This window comes from Ambystoma mexicanum, chromosome 4p (genome assembly GCF_040938575.1).
Source record: "Ambystoma mexicanum isolate Mex_15411 chromosome 4p, UKY_AmexF1_1, whole genome shotgun sequence".
Classification (NCBI taxonomy): domain Eukaryota; kingdom Metazoa; phylum Chordata; class Amphibia; order Caudata; family Ambystomatidae; genus Ambystoma; species Ambystoma mexicanum.
Window position 1 is genome coordinate 1,044,474,776 of NC_090927.1, and position 23,835 is coordinate 1,044,498,610.

At 43.1% G+C, this 23,835-nt stretch overlaps 1 protein-coding gene across 1 annotated transcript in view; it reads left to right on the plus strand.

Annotated features, from left to right (window-relative positions):
• Positions 1–23,835, plus strand: part of MAN1A1 (mannosidase alpha class 1A member 1) — a 538,906-nt gene that overhangs the window by 303,976 nt on the left and 211,095 nt on the right. The window contains exon 7 of the mRNA XM_069606607.1: positions 20,563–20,656. Within this exon, the coding sequence (XP_069462708.1) occupies positions 20,563–20,656 (94 nt within the window). The remainder of the gene's footprint in view (positions 1–20,562; positions 20,657–23,835) is intronic.

A 23,835-nucleotide genomic window follows, 5' to 3' on the forward strand; every position in this document is an offset into this window, starting at 1 on the left:
TACATTACTCACCGTAATTGTATTTCTGATGCTTGTATCTGCTTAGATTCACATGCAACCCACCCTTCCTTCCCCTCTGAGAGAAGGCGCATGGATGCTTGTAGTCTTACCTTTTCTATCTATCTGCTTGGATTATCTGTACTCGCGCTCCTCCTCATGCTACCTCATGTCAGAAAAAATACAATATGAGGGTCCTACACGCGTGAGGGATCATGGGTACAGTGGACGTCACACTAGGAATAGTATTACTGGCACGCCCTGTGTCGACGCCCATTTTCGAGTTTCGAAAAACAAAAACAAACTGTAATACTGTGCAGCTTCCACTAGATGTCGGCCTATGCACAGCATGTGAATCTAAGCAGATACAAGCATCAGAAATAGGATTACGGTGAGTAATGTATCCCATATATATGCACTTTATCTATCAATGTCAAACTCTGATGTTAATCAGGCCAGGCGTGCGGCACTCTCCATGCTCAGAGGACGAAAGAAAACCCATCCAGATACTGTGTCTTTATTTGCAAAAAGACAATCTTTATTTTCGTTTTTCAAAACAACATAGCTAAAAAAAGCTCTTTAGCAAGTGTAACAAGTGTAAGCCATAAGAAGTAAGGCTCTCCCAAAATGTGAAAATTTTTATATATATATATATATATATCACCCTGACCAACTGTATGTAATATAACCTTGAGGTAACATAACTCAAATTCCAATAGGTCATTTTTCTAAACAGAAATGCTGTTAATGATTTTGGGTTATCTAGTTTTCAGAATTAAATCTGTTTTTATGTGAGTTGTTGAGATTTGTAAAACGTTGTAGGTATAAGACTATTGTACATTTGTTTAAGCTTCATTAGGAGAACTACTTGGGGATCCTCTTTCTGGATTCGCAACTTTTCAAACCTCTGCCTGGTGGATCATTGAAACCTTTATTATTAAAACTAAAATAGAAAGTTAGTTACCTCCCATTCCTCTGAAATGCGAGCCACAATGTCTTGCTACTTTTAACAAAATCTTTCTTTCTGGTCAGCAAAGGTCATTTGAAAATACCTACTCGGTGTGCCCTCATTCCATTTACTTTTCTTCTGCAATATACTGAATTCCAAAGATGTTGCGAATCCCAGTTGCTCAAAGCAGTTTTCTTCTAGCTTCTGTGCATGCAAAATCTGCTGTTTGGCTTAAAATGGATGTATAATGAAAGTATCAAAATGCATGCCAAAGATTTTTCTCCAACTGTTTTTTGAACCTCCGGAGACGGATTTTAGAAATGTAAACATGTATTGGTGCCTTTTGCTTGTTGGGAGCTTTTTTCAAGTTAAAATATATCTTCTAAAATGTATTCCCTTGCCACTACGCTGAATGCTTCTCTGCACCAGTATAGCCTCCACATTCTTGCATCACCCGTATTCAGCCGCCTGTTCATTTGTACACCACGTGGTATGTGCTAAGCCTTCATGTTTTTACTCCTTGGTAGTTTGCTGTACTATTGATTTTTCCCTTTTTTGAAAATAAGAGGGGTGTTTTATTCAGAAAATGCTAATTTCCCAGCCGAAGCATCTCCTCTTTACACAGACTGATCATATTTAATTCAAATGTAAGTTGTAAAGGTTTTGTTTTGTAGTATTGAGCTCTTCTATGTGCTGCTAGAGAGCATTTCATTCTCCACATATCAATCCATGCATCAAATGTGTAGATCAGTTTTTAGCAAGTTAAGCTTTCTGTACTTTTTAATTAACAAGAAAGCAATTGCAGTTCAATTGTCTACACACGGATTGTAGTTACTCTGAATTATGTATTTCATAGTACAATATTTAATTTCTATTGCAATCCACGGCTCTCATGAGCGATGTTTAACCATTTGGTCTCCCTTTCATATTTAATTTCCATAATGTAAGAGCAATAAGCTTTATGAAGCTGAATGCTTCAGGCACGTTGCCTCTGGATTGCGTAGTTTTACAGCTTTCCCATTTCTGTCGTGTGAGATCATCCAGCTATTTTTAATATTTATATTGCAAATCATCCAATTTTTCCTTATGAATGCAGCACTATAAATGCCAATATAAAAAGATGAAACAATCGGAGTAGGTGAGCTGCTTGTACCATGGGAAAACATGAGTACCAAATATATAAACAACTTGTTCATAGGTGGACTGTTTTGATATTTTCCTGGTAGTTGCTCAAATTCTTCATCAGCATGGCAAAATGTATTTCTACTCTGATAAAACAAGATATCCACCATCCTCACTGTTCCGTTCCATCCAGATCAAGTTCAAGTATCTTTCATTTTCTGCTTAGCCAGAAGGGAACGTAGCAGTGAAAATGAGCGCCAGTTAGCCCCTGTATATGTAAAGCAGCTGTGTTTGCTTTCTCCTTTCTCCAACTCGCCCACCTCGCTAAAGTGGTGGGAGCATGGGCTTGTAACGCTTCCTAGGACCAATGAGCAACTGTTTTTCCCTGGAGAAACCAACTCCACTGCCATTGCATCGTAAATCTTGTAGATACAGCTTATGTTGCCCTGGAAACTTGCAGACTTGATACCTGCCTTTTATCCTTCTCAAGATATGGGAAGTTACCTTCAGTTAAACGGATTCCTATTTTCTAGGGCTCTGAAATCTGATCTTATAAAATATGAGACCTAAGATGGTAAGTTTTGCTGTTGATGCTTTCCTTGCCATTATTCTTGAGAGATCTGACGCAATAGTAAAACTTCACTATCCTACAACAAACTTGTATAAGTTGCAGACACTACCAGATTCAAAATACCCAAGTCTCAACATCAGCTGACGCTCCATCAATCCCTGAAGCATTTGGTGTCCAGGTTAAATTGCTGATGTACACATCATCACTGTCCTCTACCCTTGCCATGGGATGAAGTCTCCTGCCTGGCTTTGCGGACCACTAGTTAAGTGATTCAAGGATTTGAGGCGAGGTACCTCACTGAGTCAATGGAGGATGGTCCTATGGGGTAGATCACACCCTCTCCTCCCCAACCCAGCCTGCATGTCCTTGATCCCCCGCTGCTTGGCAGGGGAATGTCACATGAAACTGAAGACTCGTTTATTAAACATCAGCTTGAAATGAACACACAAGTCGTCTTAAATGACATCAGAATGAGACAGCACATAAACCCCAACTAACCACCCTCTGCTGGCGGCAATACCATTCCAATGGATGGCACCTCCCAATTTGCACTCTGTTTACTTGTACATCTTGTCTGTCTTCACCCTCTTCTGCCCAACTAATGGTTCTCCAAATCTCATCAGAGGCCTATTCATTTTGCATCGGGAATTAATCAACACATAAATAAGCTGTACTCTCTAGTCTGATCACACCTCACACCTCTGTGGCTAACCGAGACACAAAGGACTTGAACCTCTCAGATATTCGGATAATACATTCATAAGTATTCTCCACCAAACCCATAGAAACTTACTCAGGACATGGGTACTTTCAACCCACACCCATAAACACAACAGCTTTTACATCGGCCTTGCCGGCTATCCCACTAATACAAATCTGCTCTTCTCTTACAGAAATAGGGAGAGTGAGGCCAACAAAAATGTCAGAAATCCAATGTTTGAGATCACTTTACATTACCTTGCATTTCACAGCCTTCTCTGGAAAGCCAAACTTTCTCCTGTTACTCCAGAAATCTTCGAGCTTTCCATATTAAGTACCCTTCCAGAATTCTGGGATGGGGTTTTCATCCTGGGTCCAGATGTATTAAATTATTCTGGGTAGCAGGATTGGAGAATCTGAATAAAGGCTTGCATCCTCAAAAGGCACAATTGTGACTAGCCTCCCACTGAACCTCCTGACCCAAGTACATCCGAAGAATTCCTGTGAAATGAAAAGACCAATTCCAACCCTGGTCCTCACGTCTGCCACCTCTCCTGGGTATGGTCTCTAGTTGAATCTTAACAACTGCCTGAGCTTTGAAGTGAACAGGCCAGTGTAACATGGATCCTGCTCCGCCACCAGAATATTTGCTAGTCTAGCTGCCAATGTTTTCAATCCATTACATGCCAGTCTTTCACTGCATTCACTATATCAACATTTTCTGCTTGCCCTGGTGTGCTCATGTGGGAAAATATGTCCAAAGTCTTTGGCTAGCTCTGTGACCACACTTGCCTTAATGTCCTCTAAATGGTTTAGATTTCAAGGCTGAAATATTGCCCATCCTTGGAAAGGGCTTCTTTATTCTCTTTAATTAGAGAATTGACCATAATGGACTCTGCTAGCAACCCTAACAGTTGATATGGAAATGCAGCTCTTCCGCTGACTATTTGATTGTCGTCGTATCAATGTGCAATGTGTTTCCCAGATGTGTTTTTGCCACGTCTGATTTAATCACTGGGCCTGGGCAATTCAGGAATGTCACATTCCCCTTCTATATTTCCATATGATCTGCCAGTGTATCTTCCATCTTTGCTTCCTCCAATACAGGAGATGGCTGTTTGTATGAGAGCCCTTTCCTCTGCTCTGCTGCTGAGCCTTTAATTTTTACTTGCCTGCATGAATCTCGCTGTTTCACACGCATTCATTTCCATAACCAATTCTATGTATATATAAAGTGTGTGTGTGTGGTGTGTATAAGGTGACTCGGACTCCCATGGGAACCTCCATAACTTCTATTAATAACTTTTGATTTGAGTAACAGATTTTGCCGTAATCCTGGAGTTGGTTCAGGATGCGCGGCCTCTCCCAGACTGCAAAGTTTCGTAAACATTCTTTAAAAAATTAAATTGTTAAGAAGACAAAAGAATTTTCTTTGTCAAAGTTGCGGCCTACTTCCCATTCATTTTCCCATAGACCAACAAGGTACATTTTTGCCAGAACGTACAGCCCAAACCTCTGGACAGATTTGGACCAGGACTGAAATAAATTGTGCATGGAGCATTTAAAAGAGGCCTTTTTATGGGTTGGGGTTATTCTGTGCAGTAATTTTTTAAATATTTGATGGAAAAGTGGGAGCCCATTCTCAAATAGCTATATCTCGGGTAAATTGCCAAAACAGTTTTTTTTTCAGAAATAAAACTGCCGCCATCTTTTTTTTTTTTTTTTTTTTTCTCAATGCGAAAGATAGCCGTGGCTATAGCCTAAGTTATGTTAAAATGAAACGCATGAAAAAAGCCATTTGCAGGTTTTAAAAAAAATTGAAACGTTATCCTAAAAGTGGCTAGAGGGCACCAAGTGAAATTTGGTAGTTGGAAGGGATCTATTGATTGAGTTTGCAACATAAAGCTGTTCTGTAACGCTGGCTATATCCGCGAATAGCTGACATATCAAAGCAAACTGCGTCACAGAAACGGCGTGTGTTGTGGGGGGAAAGAGGGAGGGCAGGGGAGATGGGCAGGCAATCACTCGAATCAGGGGAGTTGGCACAGATGATGGGGGCACTCAGTGAGGGACAGGAGGGCAAGAAAGCATTTTTTTGGGCAGTTTTTCCGATACTTGCGGGTATAGAAAGCTACAGATAGCTGTTGCTATCTGTGGTTCCGTACCCACAGTTATAATTTCTTTGATAAATAATTTTACAGCTATAGTGATGTTGGGGGTGAAAAATCACTGTGACGCAATAGCCATCCATGTCTCCCATTCATGCAGTAATCCGGACAGACCCTGCTTAGCTTCAGAGAGTTCACAGAGCCCATTCAAGCCTGAAATTACTAATTTATATATGTATAGAAAAGAAATGAAGTTTTAAATTCAACATTTGCTTGAAAACATGTACATAGATATGTATTTATGTTGGTCTTTTGTAAGTGACTAACATGTTAAAATTAAAATAAAACACATACTGTACAAAGTAAAAGTGATCTTTAAATAGTATCCAATTTTTTTTTATTACATTGACATTTGTTTGTCATAGATGTCATCAGTTATGTTCTCACCTTAATGTCCCTGGCCGGCATCTAGTGGTAGTCAGAGTATTGCATGACTTGTTTTTGAAATTCGAAAAGGGACGTTGACTGTAGGTATTTTTCCACCATCATAGTCTGTTGCGTGTTGCAGATATTCCTGGCTAACGCCATTAGCCTGCGCTTAGAAACCTCTGGCTATTAAGCGTGTTATAAATACCCCATCATATCATCAAATCATTATTATAAAGTTATACAGTTATTATAATAGCCTTTCCTATTTGCTTGCCCATCGCTTTTTGACCAACCTTTGGCGATGTTCGATGGACGGCTCTAGTTACTATCTTCGACGAGAGATCCTCGACTCAACGAACGCAGACTGTGGCCTACACCACGTCCTCAGCAGGCTCTGGCCGAACACAGTAGGGCGAGTAGGGGGGAGGTCATATACACACAGAATGCGTATTACTTTTACACCTCTTCCCATTATTCGTCGTGCTGCCTTTCTTATTAAACATGGAAATTACTCCATTTAAATGTAACCCTTTCTGCAACCGCAAATACCCCTGCAAAGACATGCACCCGGTGTGCAATCATTGTCTTCCTGAAGACACACAGAAAAACATGGCAAGTCTTGCAAACTCTAAAAGCCTAAAACGTTAAAAGATTTCTGCACTATGGGTTGGGCCACCCATGCTATGCAGGCCAAAGCGTCCCATCAGCATAGCAGGCGCTGAATAGTCTGAAGTCCTCTACGGTGCACATAGTGACACTGAAGATGATCGGGGTCCCACAGGTTTCTAGTTCCAATAAGCAGCTCGGCGGCCCTGTAATGAAGAGTTCTCCTGGTGACAAAAGCACCCATAGCCATCACCACACAATCACGAGCCATATACGCCGGCCACGTCACCGGAGAAACACAGCCACGCAGTGTCGTGAGAGAAAGGAAAAAGGCAATCATCTCTCGTCCTGTGTGCTCATAAACGCGATCACTGCAAGACAAAATTCCCAAAGAGACAACGAGTAAGCTCATATTGACACCCCTTCAAAAAAGTCCCTTCTTTCGCACTATGAAGAAGAAATGCCGAAACCTGAACCCTCAACGCAAAGTGCCGGCACATCGAAAATGCAGCAATTTATATTAAACCCAGCCCCAAATACATTCTTAACACCAAACATCAAAATATTTGTGTTTTGTAGCCCGAAGAAGCCAGGTCACAGGAGAAACATTATACATCCTCCAAGACCATCTTAACGGAGGCTTTACATCCTGTAAAACATGCTTCTTACACAGAGCCCTCTCCCTCAGGGTCACACCCATTTCCATAAATCCACTGAGTGGACACCAGAAAATTTTGAAAGTCATGAAACAAATTTCATGCTTTGTAGATTTCATAGATAGTTGAGAAACCTGAGGGTAGACCAAGTAGACCTCGGGAGTCCCTTATTCAGGTGGACAGTGAAGGGCTGGCGCTCTCAGATCCCAACCCTGTAGGTGGACAAGTGAGGGAGGATCAATACTGCGTCTCACCTGGGGTGTGGAAATACCCCAGGTGAGACGCAGTATTATACCGGCGAAGAAGGTGAGGAGGGCGAAGTCCCTATAGCTTTAATAAGCTGCTCTAAATGTACCTCCCTTCCGCCCAATGGATCTCCCTTACTAGAATCAAACAACCCCTCCGCATCTGATAAACCAATCAGAAACCACAACTCCCAGAATCCCTGCTATCCTGCCTTCTACCCGAATATTCCCAATCATTCTTCTTCCCGTTCCTCTGATTTCCAACCTGCTCAGATAAAACACTACCATTCCCACAAACCCATTGTGTGATAATAATCCCGTTCATTCGCGTTGCTTCACAAACCCTACCAATCCCATCCTTCTAAACTTACCAACCTCCTCTCCCCCTCCCCCCCAGGATGAAGAGTATAATTTCCTATGACAAAACACCTCTGTTTTGACAGAAACCTTTTTTTACCCCGTGGAAGACGGCAGACTAATTGTAAAACAGTTTTCCTTGACATTGCCCAACCCAAGGGTCAGGCAGTTGACCACACACACCTGAAGGCCCTTTCTTTTCCCTGCATGGGTAAAAGGTGGGGCACGAGAGCACAGGTCGGGTAAGGCAGACCGCACAACGTAAGGGCTAACTCAGCATGGCAGTTCAGGAGGAGGCGAAAGACTGCGAATACTGAGAGGGTGACAAGGAGAGAAGTGTCCTTGCCCTTTCCGATCCAGGCCTGTGAAACCTCCACAATCGGGAACATAAGACCGCAAAGAAAGGCTAGCGTGTATTGCAGTAGATGTCTATGGTACACAAGACCCTCCTCCGCTGATTACCAAGCCAGGTAGAGACGCTTGTCTCTGTGGTACCATCCTTGACTCCAAGGAAGAAGAAAGACAAGTGGTTCATCGCAGCTGGTGAGTCGAGGGGAGTGTTGGTAAGAAACTGAACTGTGTTGAACCAAGTAGCCAAAGGGCAAAATTGAACTTTGAAAAGCAATCAACACTAGTAACGAAGGAGGGCGAAAACCAGCAACAGAGGATTCTGGCACCACTAGGGTGCTCACACGGGGAAACTCTGGGCGATGACCCAACGGTAAAGACTACCGTAACCAGAAGGCCTTGGGAAGAGGCGAAGAAAGGTCAAAGTGGTCATACAGGGGTCTTCTAAAATCCTCTGTACTGTCGAAAATCTTTGACCAGCAGATGATTGTGACAGCTAAGGGAAGTGAATCCTGCATGGTGAAGATTAGTACATGAACTGTATTTCGTAAAGATTAGCCAGAGTGAATCCGGCAGAGCGATGCTAATAAGAAGGGGCGAAGTGTAAAGTCCTGTGTTGAATTGTTTGTAACAGTCGGGGAGAGCGATCCCGGCAGAGGGAAGGAGACAACCAGAGGTCGTTGAGTGAACCCGGCAGAGGGAAAACGAGGGACAAAGCCCGAAAATCTGTTTGTTTGTTTTTATTTATATTGCGCACCAGACCCAGGGGTATTCGGGCGCGAAGGCATAAAGAGGGTTGTTCAACTTAGGTTACGATGCTTGCTCCCATCTTAGATTTAGGTTTAGGTTAGGTGTTTTCCACCCTGCATTTACAGTTTAAGAAACACCCTTGAACTGTGATCACTTGGCTGTCTTTACTGTTGTCACCATGAGTTCCTTACAGTAAGCATCCAGAGGAATTCTTACACCCACAGGGTAGGAAGAACCACAGGGTAGTGTGCAACCACCTACTAAAGTGCTGACGCTAGACACATCACAACCAAGTACTTGCTCAGGCCAACCTATAATTGGTCATAGTCAAGACACTTCAGGTGACCTATACATTGTCGACCCCACAAAACAGGGTGATCGGTACCCGCAAGATAAAGACTTCGTGGATGAGGTTTTGGGAGAGTAAAAAGCAGTAACAGTTTATTCCCTTATTCCAAATTGTGCATAGTGACAAATCCAACCATCACTAGTTACAACCACATTAACCAGGACAGTTAATCCTCAAATTGAACTTTTTTCAAACCTGCTCCAACTGACCCCCTCTACATCAGAGGTCAGTTAAAACCGGACTCCTTGGTTGTAACAACCACAAGGAAATTAACAGGTGCTCCATTAGCTTTTGCAGAGGCACCCCTGGACAAAGAGTGAAACATTATATATAATGGGCAGGAAAGTAGCAACATCGGCAGCGTACCAATCGCGCATCGCCAAAAGTACGACCCTACAAGCCAGTTACAACCATCATATCTGGGGCAAAGTACAGCAACAACTTGACGCTGTTCCCGAACCCTTGAAATCACAAATATTAAAAACAATCTTGGAGGGTAAACCAGTTGCCAGCTGCATCTTAAATAACTTGGACACAGCAGATATGCCGGACGTGTTCTAGCAGAAGGGACACTTCTAAAACGACACTCATGGCTGCGTCAGTCAGGCTTCAAATTGCAAACCAAGGCTACCCTGTTAAACATGCCAATCAAACCCAATGTTACGTTTGGTAAAGCGGTTGATGATGCACTAAAGAGTGCAGAAGAGGAAAATGAAACCTTGAAATCCTTGGGTCAAATTGCCAACAAACCGTTTGTACAACGAGGGGTGCTCCTTTCGTGGACAAGGATACTCGCGTCATTGGAATACAGTGAACCAATGCACAAAGCCATTCTGGAACATTTAACATACTAGACTGCGTTTTTAGTGGTTATAACTTCTAGAAGACGAGTCTGAACTTCAAGAACTCTCAGTCCAAGATCCCATAATTATCATTCCCAAAGACAAAGTGGTTATTAGAACCCATCCTAGTTTTTCACCCAAGTGCATATCAAAGTTTCATGTTAATCTGTCTATTGAACTTCCAGATTTTTTTCAACATCCAGCAAATTCAGCACAGAAGAGCCTCCATACTCTAGATGTAAGGAGAGTGGTCATGTACTATGTAAACAAAAATAAACTGCTAAGGAGAAAAGTTAAACTCTTTGTTTCCATAGCAATTGACAGAAGAGGAGAGATCATGTCTCTAAAAACGCTATCTCAAGGTGGATAGTCAAATGCATTCAGCTTTGCTACCTTTTACACCAAGAGCCCACTCTTCTCGAGGCACAGGGCTACTTTAGCATTCATTGCAAATGTTCCATTAGATGAAATTTGCAAAGCTGCTACTGGAGTTCCATTCATACCTTTACTCAGCATTATTGCCTCAACACACTCTGTAAAGCAGATTCGAAGGTGGGACAAGTGATATTTAAACACCTATTTGCTGCTGTACCTTCACACAACCCACCTCCTTCTCCACGTACTGCTCGCTAATCTATGCATAGCATGTGATTCTACGCAGCTCCACAAGCCTCGGAAGGCCTACATTTCTCACCGTAATCACATTTCTGATGCTTGCAATCGCTTAGATTCACATGCGCCCAACCCTCCTACCCTCCTGTAATTGAAGGTACAAAGATGTTCTTGTACCCTCATGACAGAAAAAAACAATTTGAGGTACCATGGGTACAATAGATGTCACACAAGGGATAGTATAGGCTTTTTGCGTGCTTCTCTCCGTGGCTGCCTGTGCACCTAGGATGGATGTAGCTTCCTCAGCTACACCTCACGCATGGCAATTACCTGCTCTTTGACGACCTTCCTCGGTTTCAACTTCATTCTCCTAATCCTGGCACAGGTAAGGCGCCCAGCCCCTCACGCTCCCCTAGCACCCATTATGCCCAAAAAGAAAAAAAGAAAACACGCTCCTGAGCGTTTGTTTCCCGACCCCAGCTGCCTTCCTCCTGCTTCCCACTCCCCTTCCACATCTCGCCCACCAGCATGGTGATTGGCCACTACTCCCTCTTAACCCACCTTCCCAGGGCAGCCCTCTGCCCAGCAGCCCCTGAGGCGACTGGCCCGAGTCAAAGGGCGGTTCCAGATTGTGTCTGCAGTTGTCAGCATGGGAAGCCAGACGCCAGTCGTCAACCAGCAGCAACACCCAAAGTGTGGCATGGGTGGGGAGTAGAGCAATCACTCTACTCCAGAAAGCCCTGCCACTCTACATTACCTTACCTCACAACATAGCTTACCAGGCGACTGTCGCCTGCATCACTCTTAGGAAACACTTAACGCTAGCCATCACCAATTATAAATCATACCACCTGTCTGTTATAAGACTAAACCTACTGTATTATATTCCAAACCCTGCTGCATTATGAAACCTGGGCCTTTCTCACACTATACTGGACTCTCAAATCTAGACATAGCCTCCACCTTATATATGGCCAATATACCATTAACCATTAGCCTGCGTCGTGCCCAGATATAATTGTGATTGTTAGCGAATGCCACACTTAGCTAGAGTTGTGAGCATTGGCCTGCGTTGCGTCTGGAAGGAACTGAATGCTAGCAATGTGCCACACTTGAATTGTGAACACTAGCCTGCATCACATCTAGACAGTATTGTAAATGTCGGCAAGTGCCACATTTATATAGAAGAGTAAATATTAACTGTAACATCAACCTAGAAATTGCTCTTGCTGCATTGGTTCAGAAATCCACGCAAACACTCACATCCCATATCATGCTCGCTCTCTACTCTAAACCATCACACAATTAAAATGCAGCTATACCCCTCAATCAATTCGGTCTAGCTGTTCACATACGAACATTACCCCATGAACCCTTTATCAGTCTAATAAAACACAGCTATACCCCATGACAAACTGGCCTAGCCGCACACATAAGCTTCCTACAGGCCTAACGCAGCAAGAACCCAGTCCTGGTGTCCACCCACAAGACTACACACATTCAACCGACATCAATACCACCACACCTAATGCTAGGATGCAGCTATCAGGCAAATGCAACAGCTGCACACAACTGGTGCACCCAAGCACCCTACAACACCTTATTCTCTCAACTGACCAGGACTACGGTCCCCACGAGCGTTCAACCTACCAGCGCTTTGAGGTCATACCAATGATATATAGAGCGCTATATAAATGCCAAATAACATAACATAACATTACAAACATGCCCAGTCGACGTCCCTTTTGGAATTTGGAAAACGAGTCATGCAATACTCCGCGACTACTACTAGATGTCGGTCAAAGCACAGCATGTGAAACTAAGCAGATTCGAGCATCGGTAATATGATTACAATGAGTAATGAATGATATTACAGGGCCTGCGGTAGCAGCCCTGTAGTTATGGTTAAGTTGCTCAACTCATAGACCACTTTTTAGGCGGCTTATATCTAGATCTTTGCCCTGCCCCCTGGATGAGGCCTCACCAAAACATTTGGAAAAAACTATATGGCCCCCTCAGAACGACATTGCGAAGTTTGGTGCGGTTTTGTGCAGGGGGGCAAAGTTGTAGGGGGGTCCCAAAATTTGTAGAAATCCTCAATATCAATGGAATAAAAGGTTTGCCCGTGCCTACAGCCCAAACTGCTGCGCTGATTTGCACCAAACCTGCGCCAGGAGCACGACTTTGTCCCAAAAGCGTGCTATTGTAAATTTGGTGTAAATCTGTCCGTTTAAAAAAAAAAAAAAAATGTTAAATGCCCCAAAAGAAGTGATGTGGGTTCGGTTCACCGACTCTCTTCTAATTCAGGCTCTGTGGACACGTCAGCCAATCGGAAAGCAATGTAACGTTTGTGGACATCATACTCGCCCGCTGATTGTTCAGTTCCCAACGTGAGGTGCAACAACACTGTTTAAACGGACGCCATGTTGGATTCGCAAACGTCGCCCGTAGTCGGCTGACATTGCAGTAAAAACATTTTAAAAAAGCACAATATTGCACTTCTCAAACTAATGAAACTGTTTCTGGCGAGTTGAAGGGTTAATGAGGATGGGATGGGATATGACCATAAAAAGCCCACAATCCTAGGCCTATAATGGATTAAGTATCAACAAATGTTGCACCCCTTCTACTAGGGCAAACTCCTGGCACTGAAAATATTTTTGATTTTGTAGTTGCGCCTCAAGGGGGAGGCATCCCAAATGCATTAATTGGTAAAGCATTCTCTGATCGTTGGGTTGCAGATGCTGTGATAATACAGGAAATCAAGGTTTCCATGTCCCATTTTATAAAATGGGCTACTAGGCTACTAGGCTAGTAGAGTTAACATCAACCTTTACCATTAGCGCGTCTTGTATTTGGGCATTTTACCCTAGCATCTGCCACGCATGTTGTATTGATGCAAAGTAGAAAATGTTACATGTATGCCAAACCCATAGTTTGTAGGTTCTGCCCCGCTCACTATAGGTGCACTATTAAAATGTTGCCAATTTTATCAGTCTGCCTTACCAAATCCAGAACCAGAATTTTTTTTTATCAACTTTATTTAATAATTATACAAAACATAATACAACTGAGTAACAGAATGGGAACAAGCACAAAAGATTACTCCATATACATCAGTGCAACAAAATGCAAATTACTACTAAAGTAACAGCTATTCAAAACGAAATCTGAAAACATCCCCACCCTCCTATCTCATGGCAAGACGTGACAACACAAACAAAAAAAAAAGGACAAAACATACATCCCTACCAATCCCCAACTTCAATGTCCACAAAATAAACCAAAGCCTACACCTCATCCAAATAAATCTGTGAATGACCCCCATCTCTCCTCGAACTCAGTTTCCCGATGTTGTCGAACTGCCTGAGTCTTCTCATACCAAGAGAGCGTCTGCATATCCGACACCCAGTTCTCGCAATGTGGCTTCTTCCTGAATTTTCATATTCTTCTCACATGACCAAATATCCTTCCAAGATTATTTTCATATACCCCTACATGGAGGTCAGACCATGCCTGTATTCACTTTAAGTTTCGCAACAGGACTGTTTGGATCTTCATGTTGTATACTCTGATGATCCCCCCAGCCTAACTTTGGGGACCGACATTGGGGTGGTCAAAAGGGCTAACTTCCATCGCGAGCTAGTAGTTGCTCGACCCAGAGGAGGTATGACTGATCACTAGACCATCCCTTTTAGGTCCCCATGCTAAGGCAGTGTGAAGACGCAGGAATACACACCCATGCACCCTCAACTATGGTTAAGGGATTGGCCAACCCCATTAATTACTACATCCCCTTTAAGTAAACAGTTACAGCAGCCAGTGCTGAAAGGGCTATCTCACATCGACACAACTGTTGGATCATACATTAAAATTAAAGGTCCCACTAGAGCTGATGGGAGGGGTGCAGCGGACACAGACATGATATGTAAGTGCAGTGTTTATGGGGGGGGGCAATACAAACACTGCTTGTCTACTACCACTGATGTTGTGGGGATTTGAATTGCAATTTCCCAGCTATGAAAGCTTCACATGTAAAGTAAAATGCTTCCCTCTCGCTTAACTAAGGTTTCCATGTTTTTTTATTTACACACTGGTAAAACAGACCCAGATCAACTTGGGCTACTTCAGCAGGGCTCCATAGGGGTAAGATGCATCAGACTTCTAAGGCAGTTCTATTTTAGATGGCAGTTCCCCTAAAATAAGCATCCTTTTAGCCCACATGAACACACACCTGGCCCAATTGTGACAGGCCATCCTATATTACAGTGGTGTAAGTTATGTCCCTCTGCATCATCCAAGGGGAGGTGATGCCAAATTATGAAAGCCAGCTTACTGAGAATGTGTGGTGTTTGTGAAGGAGCTGGAGAAAGGTGTTCGGAGGTGGTAGCCAGCAAGAGGCGTATTAAGAAGAGTTGAGAAGAGTTAGGGAGGCATGATTGGACAACAAGTATCTACCAACTTGAGTTATATTGAGAAAGTGGGAAGAGAACCCCATTGACCTAGGGGACAAGGATGGAAAAAAGCTACAGTGGGAGATAGTTCTTGCAATCTAAATAGAAATTTGAATAATCACCCCTACTAATCAGAAGGATTAGGGCAGTTCTGGTGGGCCTAAGTGCTCAGGGCAACTGCAAGAGGCGGGAGGAGGTGTAAAATGGTGTAGCCGCACTGAGGCTACAGCAGGATTAGCAAAGGATGTTTCTGCCCAGGACCAGGACCTGAGAACAGGAGATGGTCTTGTGACTCAGTGCATCAAGCTGGGCCCATGAGCCAAGGACCCTTTCTTGGGAAAGATCATTCTTTGCCTCAAATTTCAGGAACAGCCTCTATGCTATTGGCAAGGCTGTGACCTCTGCCATTGTAACAAGGCTAAACAGTGACTCACAACTTTGGGAACCCCACTATTAATGCATATAGGTTTTATTGTTGGGTAGGGAAACATGATGCTTGTCTGTGTGGTAAGGCAGAATCGGGAGATTGACAACTCATTGTGTTTTGTACTGAAAGGCTTTTATTGTGGTGCAAAAACCCTGCTTTAATCCTACCACTCTGGTGCCTATGCTGAAAGAAAAGTATCCAAAAGGGTGCATGTCAGGAGTCATACAAAAGTAAAGCTGTCCTCGGTCTAGAAACGGAACTGATCTCACCTACCACCACAAAGTAAAAAGAGCTACACATCAAAATGCTTAAGGCTCTCTCGTTCAATTGGTTGGTTTCTGACCTGCACTGTACTTTACTTTCCCAGCTTGTCATCTCCTAGTGCCTCGGGGGCTTCGGCCCATCTTACATTTCTAGCACATAGGTTTTCTTAGGGCCTCCTGCCTATGGTGTAAGGGAAAGTGAATGTTTCTAGGCCTCCTGGCTTGCTGCCGAGTTCTATACAAAAGTCTCTTCAAATGTCCTTGGATATCTGGGCCTCTCCTGACTTGGTTCAGAACCCCTTAGGTTCCAAACCCTCCCTGGGGTCTTGGGTTTCACACATCCTCGTTGGGTGTCCACTCCATTAGCCCTACTTGGGCTGTTGGCTCTCTCAGCTGCACTTGGGCTGTTCTGGCTCTCAGCCTCTCTTGTTTCTCACCCTGGTGTGGCATATTCGGATTCATCAGTCTCTCGGGCAACCTACTGCTTCAACCCTTCTAGGGCTCTTCGCCTTATCACCCTGGCATGGTCTACATGAACGCGTGCCCCATTTTCAATGTGTCAACCCCACTTGGATCCTTTGATTCCTCAACCTGGTTTGGTGTATGAGTTCTCGCCCTATCCCAAATGCCTTAGCCACTTATGGGTGTTTTGCTTTCTCAACCTGGCAGATACCCCAAGCAGAAGCATTCTCACCCCATCTCAGGCTGTCTGGTGCCTCACCCCTTCTTGGGCCGGTCGCTTTCTCACCCCAGCTTGTTGTATCTCTGGCCCGGTCTGCCCTGCTCCCAATTCCCTAAAAGTACCACATACATGGCCCATTGATGTCCTGCCGGGGAGGCAGCAGCGCAGTCCGGCTTCTCTCAGTTCTTCTGTGTCGGTGCGCAGGCCTCAGTATTTCCCTTCTGTTCCTGACCGGTGTATGGAAGGCATGGTATCAAACAGTAAGACGGACACAAGTGACCATAGTTCAAGGGTGTTCATTGAACTTCAATTGGATTTGAAAAACGCATATCTAATCCTAAATCCAAAGATGGCAGCAAGCTACGACCATCAAATAACGCAGTCCTAGTGGTGTCTTGTCGAAATAAATGGCCCTTTGCTAATAAACCCATTGCCAATCCTTGCTTCCAAATACAAATAGTGTGGGAAACAATGTTCTACAAAAGAAAAGTGTTCAAGAAATGATATGTCAGGATAGTTAAGCCGTTAGCTTCCCTTCCATGCGTTTTCAGCATGGGACAAGGTGACACACTCAATCTTAGCAGATACTCTGGCTTTTCTACTACAAGGATGCAATTCAAAATCTCAATAGCAGGGCCTTCTGTGCCAAAGTCTCTTTGCCATTCAAAGTCACTTACTTCAGAGTGCCTGATGCGACAAACGTTCAAAGTTCCTTTCTCGTGGGGATTCTCATATACACAACTTTTCTGATTTTCACCCTGGCCCCCCTCTGCTGTGCTCAGACACACTTTAACACAAAACCTTCAATTAGTCTCCTTCTGCAGGGCTCGGACCAATTCATCTCGTTTTTCCAAACTTTCTTTACTGTATCAAAATTGAAGACTTAAGACTGTGCGTGGGATTTTGATAGACCCTTAGCAGCACCATTTTATTTACAATTCATAAAAACACAAACCGCACATATCACAAGTATGAAACGCTGAGGGCCCTATTCTCTTCTTGGTTTTGAGTACCGAAAAGGATGTTAAAAGGCTTAACAACCTTTTCGGTACTTAAGACCTATTTTGAAGGTGGCACATTCCCTCGAAAGTCAGAAGGAATGTGCCGCTTTCAAAATATATGTGACAGTTGCTGGGATGGGTTGGAAACCAACCTAATAACTGCCACATTTGGTAACTGGATTTTTGGAAGCCTATTTTTGTGGCACCCCGCCAGTTTAATATGTGCGCTAAACTAGCACACAAATACAGTACACTTTTGGTGCTGTTAAACTGCCACAAGAAGCCTTGTTTGGTGTAAATGAAAGTGTTCATATACACCCGTGTGTTGTATATGGACACTTTCATGTACATCAAACCTAGGAGCTTCAACGTGGCATACCGCAACGTTGAAGCTGCTCACTTTGGTGAAAATGAGTGTTCATACACACCGCAGGGGTATATATGAACACTTCCATTTACACCAAAGCGAGCAGCTTCACAGTTGCAGCATGCAACATTGAAGCTGCTCGCTTTGAATGAAAGTGTTCATATACAACACAAAGGTGTATTTGAACACTTTCCTATACACCACAGTAAGCAGCTTCAACATCCTGCAATGTTGAAGCTGCTCACTTTGGTGTAGAGGAACCTGTTAATCTGTGTTCTTTGCAGCATTATCGGAAAATAACGAATCTGTAGTTATTTTACAAAAATGCTGCCGAGATTGGATTGCGCCCGTAGCACCTTAAAACAGGCGCAATCCTCACAGATCACTGTCGTGCTCTACGAGGACGCCAAGGCCCACTTGAGAATAGTAGTGGAGCCTGGGCGTCCTCTTTTGGGGCAGTGAATCGTGCTGTTAGCACCTTCACTGCGCCAAGTTGAGAATAGGGCCCTGAATGTTTCACTCAATGGAAACGTGTTGCACCTTTTGAGAAACCACGCGTTTCTTATAGCAACTGCATCAATTACTTTCTCTGCTGAATCTGTTGCCATTGCTAATGAGTGTTTCCATAGTAAACGGCATACAAACTGTTTTAGAATAGTTCTAAAATGTAACTTTTTCTCTTTCTAAAGAAATAGCTTCCTTTTTATTCAAACACGTGTATTTTGTTCAGGGCAGTTACAAGGTTCGTTTCGCAATGTCCCCTTTTCTGCTTGATAGCACGGGACTGAATGCATTTTCCTTCCCCCAGTAGCAACACATAAAGACCTGGGATGCTTGCTCAAAACGAGAATTAAATGGTACAGACCCCAACCTAAAAAACTGAATGGAAATTAGTTTTTGTTTTTTTGTTTATGCTCCTCGGACCCGATTAATATAGCCCATGTCTGTACATCACCAACACAGCCAGCGATCACATCAAACGGGCTGTGGTTAACAGCTGGCATTATGGGAGGAAAAAAGAAAAATGTACTTCTAGAGACTGCATAACATAGAGGCAGGTTTGAGTATATAATAAGTAATTGCAAATTGGTATCTGGGGTGGTAATTGCTTTTTTGATAAAGCAACAAGAAAACAATTGTGTTAACCTTAATGCTCGGGTTTATTGGAATGCTTATTTTTTAAATTATAATATTGCTTAGCTTGAATATTTTTCACACACAGATTTCAATGTCTGTTAATGCATCTGAAACACTGTATTAAACATGTTATGCTCGGGGGTAAATAGTGAACAGTTATCCATCAATGCCTATACATAATGCAGGGAAATAAAGCATTAGTGAAGTTGCGTTCCAAGTGTGGGATTACAGAGAATTATCACTTTAAGGGCTCAAAGTATAAGGGGATCATTACGAGGTTGGAGGTAGCCATGGTGCTATTAGCACCATGGCTACCCCCTTACTGCATACCGGGTCCGGGTTCCCTGAATGGGGAATTACCAGGCCATTCCAACCTTGGAGGACCCGGTATTTCCCCATTCAGGGAGCCCATCCCCATTCGGGCCCCCATAGGGCTCAACTCAATGGGAATGGGGACCATGCTAACAACGGGCCCGTTGTTAGCATGCTGGTCCTTTAGCGGCTCCCACTAAGGGGGCCTGGTAAAAACAGGCGCCTGGTAAAAACAGCCGCCCTTAACTGGACCCGCTAAAGGATCTCATAATGCGGCAGTAAGGGGTTAACGGCACCGGCACCTTTACCGGCCCCATTAACCCCTTACCGCCAACCTTGTAATGACCCCCTAAGCCTTTTCAAGATTGAATCAGAGTTCTCTGGTTCCAGGCGTCAGCGGGCCAAAAACCTTCATTCATTGCCCTAGACATACATGGCTTTGGGGAAGCCCAACAAACTCCCCAGAGAAAGTGATTATTCCCAGTTAACTTGCTACCCAGGCTCGGGAGGTGAATTTGGACCTCAAGAACCCCAGAGAGATGGCTGACCAATGATTAGGACTCATTTGACAAGCAATGTATATTGGTATACTGACCCATTGATCCCATGGACATTCGGTACTGAAAAGGGTGCACGTTGAATTTCTATTTGCTGACAAAATTAAGGTTTCGTGTTGCTTGCAGTATGGGCATTGAAAAAAGCCATAGGTTGCTTCAGATTTCAGCCTCAGCAATGGTCCTAGTAATGCCAAATAATGTGATACTCCTAATGTTTAGCATGCAGGTGTTTTGTTGTAAACTTCGCCTTGAGCGATAGTGTACTCCAAATGTTTACTGGATCTCTGCTACCAAACCTCTGGCATGTCTCACAGCTGCATTCCCTAGGAGCGTCCAGGCAGGACAGCATTGAGGCTGGAACGTTGTCGGAGCGTGGGCTGCAATGCAAAGGGGATTCTGACTTGACCCATAGAAGTTGAGTGGGCTCCGGGCGGAATTAATTCCCTATTCAAAAGTGAAGATCGCTGCCTACCAGACCTGGACCGTAGGATACCACACAGACCTCTTAATTCTTGATCCTTTACGCAGAATCACTTGAAACATTAATTTCTCAAGGTTTGTGGTGGTATTGTGTACACTGCTATGCACTGCTAATGGGTCCACTGTCTAAATTAGCTGATAAACTGATCCTGTTTTACAGTTAAAACTTTCAGGAAAATGAATTACTGTATTAAACATGCACTATTTGATAAACAAAAAAATACTTTTTTATTCCATCCTAGGTTATGAACATCAGAAAAGTGCTGAACCGATTGGAAAAACCACAAGGCCTCTATCCAAACTATCTCAATCCCAACAGTGGACAGTGGGGTCAACGTATGTATAACTTATCCATTATGGAGCTAGAAGTTTCATTTCGAAATAGCATGTGTACAGTTTTGGGCCATTTACAAAGATTTATGGCAGAATATTAAAGACTGCATAAGCAAACAATGTTTTAAATGTGATCTGAGTCTTATAATTTGAAGGGGTGCTCAAACACGAGGTGGCAGATTCTGGCCAGAAGCCGTGCTCAAGTTGCAAACCTGCGGCCAACAATCCGCTGTATTCCTCCCATCTTGTTGCTTTGTCTTCTATGTTTTTGTTTCTGTGGTCCACTGTTAATATGCTTTTAAACTGTAAGGTACACAGTGATGTATCCTCTGTGCAGTGTACTCATGTCCTGGCATTGAGCTCCTCTCCTTACTTGCCTGCCATATATGGGATTAATTGGCAATCGTTCTACAGATGTACCCACCGGTTTCATTTAATTGAATTTGCAACTTTGATTGCAGTATCAGACTATGGAACATGTTTTGGTTTGTATTTGTGCAAGAACAAAAGCAGTAGATGTATGTATATACGTTTTGGCCAAGAGAAATCTATAGTCTTAAGCAATGTAAAGCGTATCTATAAAGTATTGTTAATAATCCCTCAAAGTTTCTATAGAAAATATGCCTACCCCCTCCACATCTCATTTTAGCTTAATTAGCACATGGAGATCGTTATTGACCGCCCCTCAACCTATCGTAATGTTCAGAGGGCAGTCACTAACTGCTGTTAAAACTTCATTCGGAACATTCTGACTTCAAAATCGTACCCGGGAAACCACAATGCAGTTTCCAGGCAACTTTAGTTTCAACAAGCTACTTGTTCTCTGGTAGGACTTGCTTTTTTATAATTTTTTATTTTGCTGCAACATATTTAACACACCAGAGAAAAAGCTAAAACATGAGAATATGCGTTCTCTTTCTAATGCGTAAAAGGTTTTCTTTTACAGGACACCTAATGCATGCATGCTAGTGTTAAGGCCACTCCAGTATAATCCAGGTTACATTTAAATTACAAAGCATATAAAGTAAGCCTTGTTATTTAAACAATACAAACAATACAAATAAAACTCTCCTGTCCCAGGGCAACGTGCGCGTCTTGGAAGCAAGACGACACGAAGCAACACAGGTTCGATCCCTGGGTCCGCACTTAGCAACCTCTGGGTGTTTAAGCGCGTTATAAATACGCAACTAAGACAACAAAAAAACAAACCAAAAAAAAAACAGTTACGCAACTAAGAACACAAACTATTGCTGTAACAGCGCCTCGATGCCCGTGGGCTGTGTGAGCATTTTAAAAATGTAAAGTAAAAAAAAATAAAAACCCATCAACCACTATGTACTAGTAGCCTTAGACCTCGGTGGAGGGGGGGGGGTCATTATCGCTTGGGATAATGACACTTTCCCAATTTATGGCGAACTTGGTGGCAAGCCAGTGTCCTGCGATAATGACTCCTTCCCTCAGTGTAAGGCTGTATTCATACGCTTGACAGTACAGATGAGACCAGGTTAGGAGGCAACGATGAACCATAGGACATGGGGCAGACCCTGCATGCTTACTCAACCCCGAATCGCCAGTCTTATGGATGGAATATGGTCAGGAATTTAAATCAAAGAAATTGCTCCTTATGCTGCCTAGCTTGCTGAAGGTTTCTCCCTAGACGCCAGTTAAATCAAATTAGCTAACAGTGTCCAACAGGATTTTTCCTGTCTTTACTTTGAAACAAAATTAATTTGCCAACCTGGGCAACCTTATTTACACACTTTGGCCCCACCACAAATGACCAGGTGAAGATTTCAGAAGTGAGAGGGCTGGTTCCTTGGACTAGGACACCGTCCTAGTCACACACCTTTTCAAATGTGATCTCCCTATATTCACTGGCATCGATATAGGTGTTGAAGTGTTAGCAAAGATCAAAGTTGTGGTCTAGGTTTTTTAACACGGAATTCCCAGCCCAGTTGAGTGACCGAAACAGAAAGCTTGTAAACAAAAACCCAAGTTTCTGTAAGAGTGGGCCTCTCAGCATGTTGACATGCCACATATCTGATCTGTCTGCATTCACCATGGCCATTGAACAAACGATGCCCTGTTAGCTTAAAACACTGGGACTGTGGCAGGCTTGTCATTTGTGAGCAAAACACCTTAATTGGGTGCATTCTCACCTCAGTGATTAAAAATGTCAAGTTGCAACGACTAGCCAGTTATAAAGTCACTTGCCACCTCAGGTGTACACATACACAAAGCACACCATTTCTTACTTGCCAAAAGTCAATGATCACCAACCAATGGCTAGTGATGATTGCAAATTTTGAGCACTGCTCAACTTGTGTATGGCCCAGTTAATTTAATTCTGAAAGTCTTACCTTGGCAGTGGGACTTCTCAACATACCCCAGCCTACCCCTCTGGTGTGGTTTTGTTCCATGTGGTTGTTGTGATTTTGCCCCATCTGGTTGTTAAATGATAAACATGCCCATGTCTAAGTCATCTAAACATTACCACTGAACATTTTCTCGACCTTTCTGATTTGACAACATGTTAACGTTTTTTCATGTAAGTGTTTGACAATATTTACAGGCATGAAACTTTGCCTTCTGTGCACAGTTGTCAATGTACTGGCCATCAAATTAACTGGGACATTAGATCTGATTACATAGCTACTAACGTTACATGTTTCTGCAAAATATTGGTGAACCACTTGGCTGGTAGAGATTGTTCTGGTTGTTTTACAGTTCTACTACCACAACCATGAACTTCAAGGATTCACACCTGTTAACCTCTACATTACAATGTGCAATCTAGTCAACCATGTTGTTCCTTTCGAGCTTTAATGGGACCCAACATTCAGCAAATATTATTTCTTAATATTTTCTTTTACTCATTTCCCAAACCATATGCTCTGCATTCTTGATTGTTTACAATGTATAAGCATTTTTCTCTCCAATTTCCGTGCATATTCTGAGCTGCCTACATTTACCAAAATGGGAAGTTGCCCCTGGAGAGGAAGAGCAGTTTACAGATCAGTAATCGTAGACGAGTTGCAATCAGAGTTTGTATTTCATTGTCCTTTCCAAGAAGTTTACATTTCTAGCAATTCTGCCTCGGTAGAAGTAGAAATACCAGTGGTGATGATGATAGTGTTACTTTCACCACTATTAATTCTAATACAGCTTACAGTAGTGTCAGT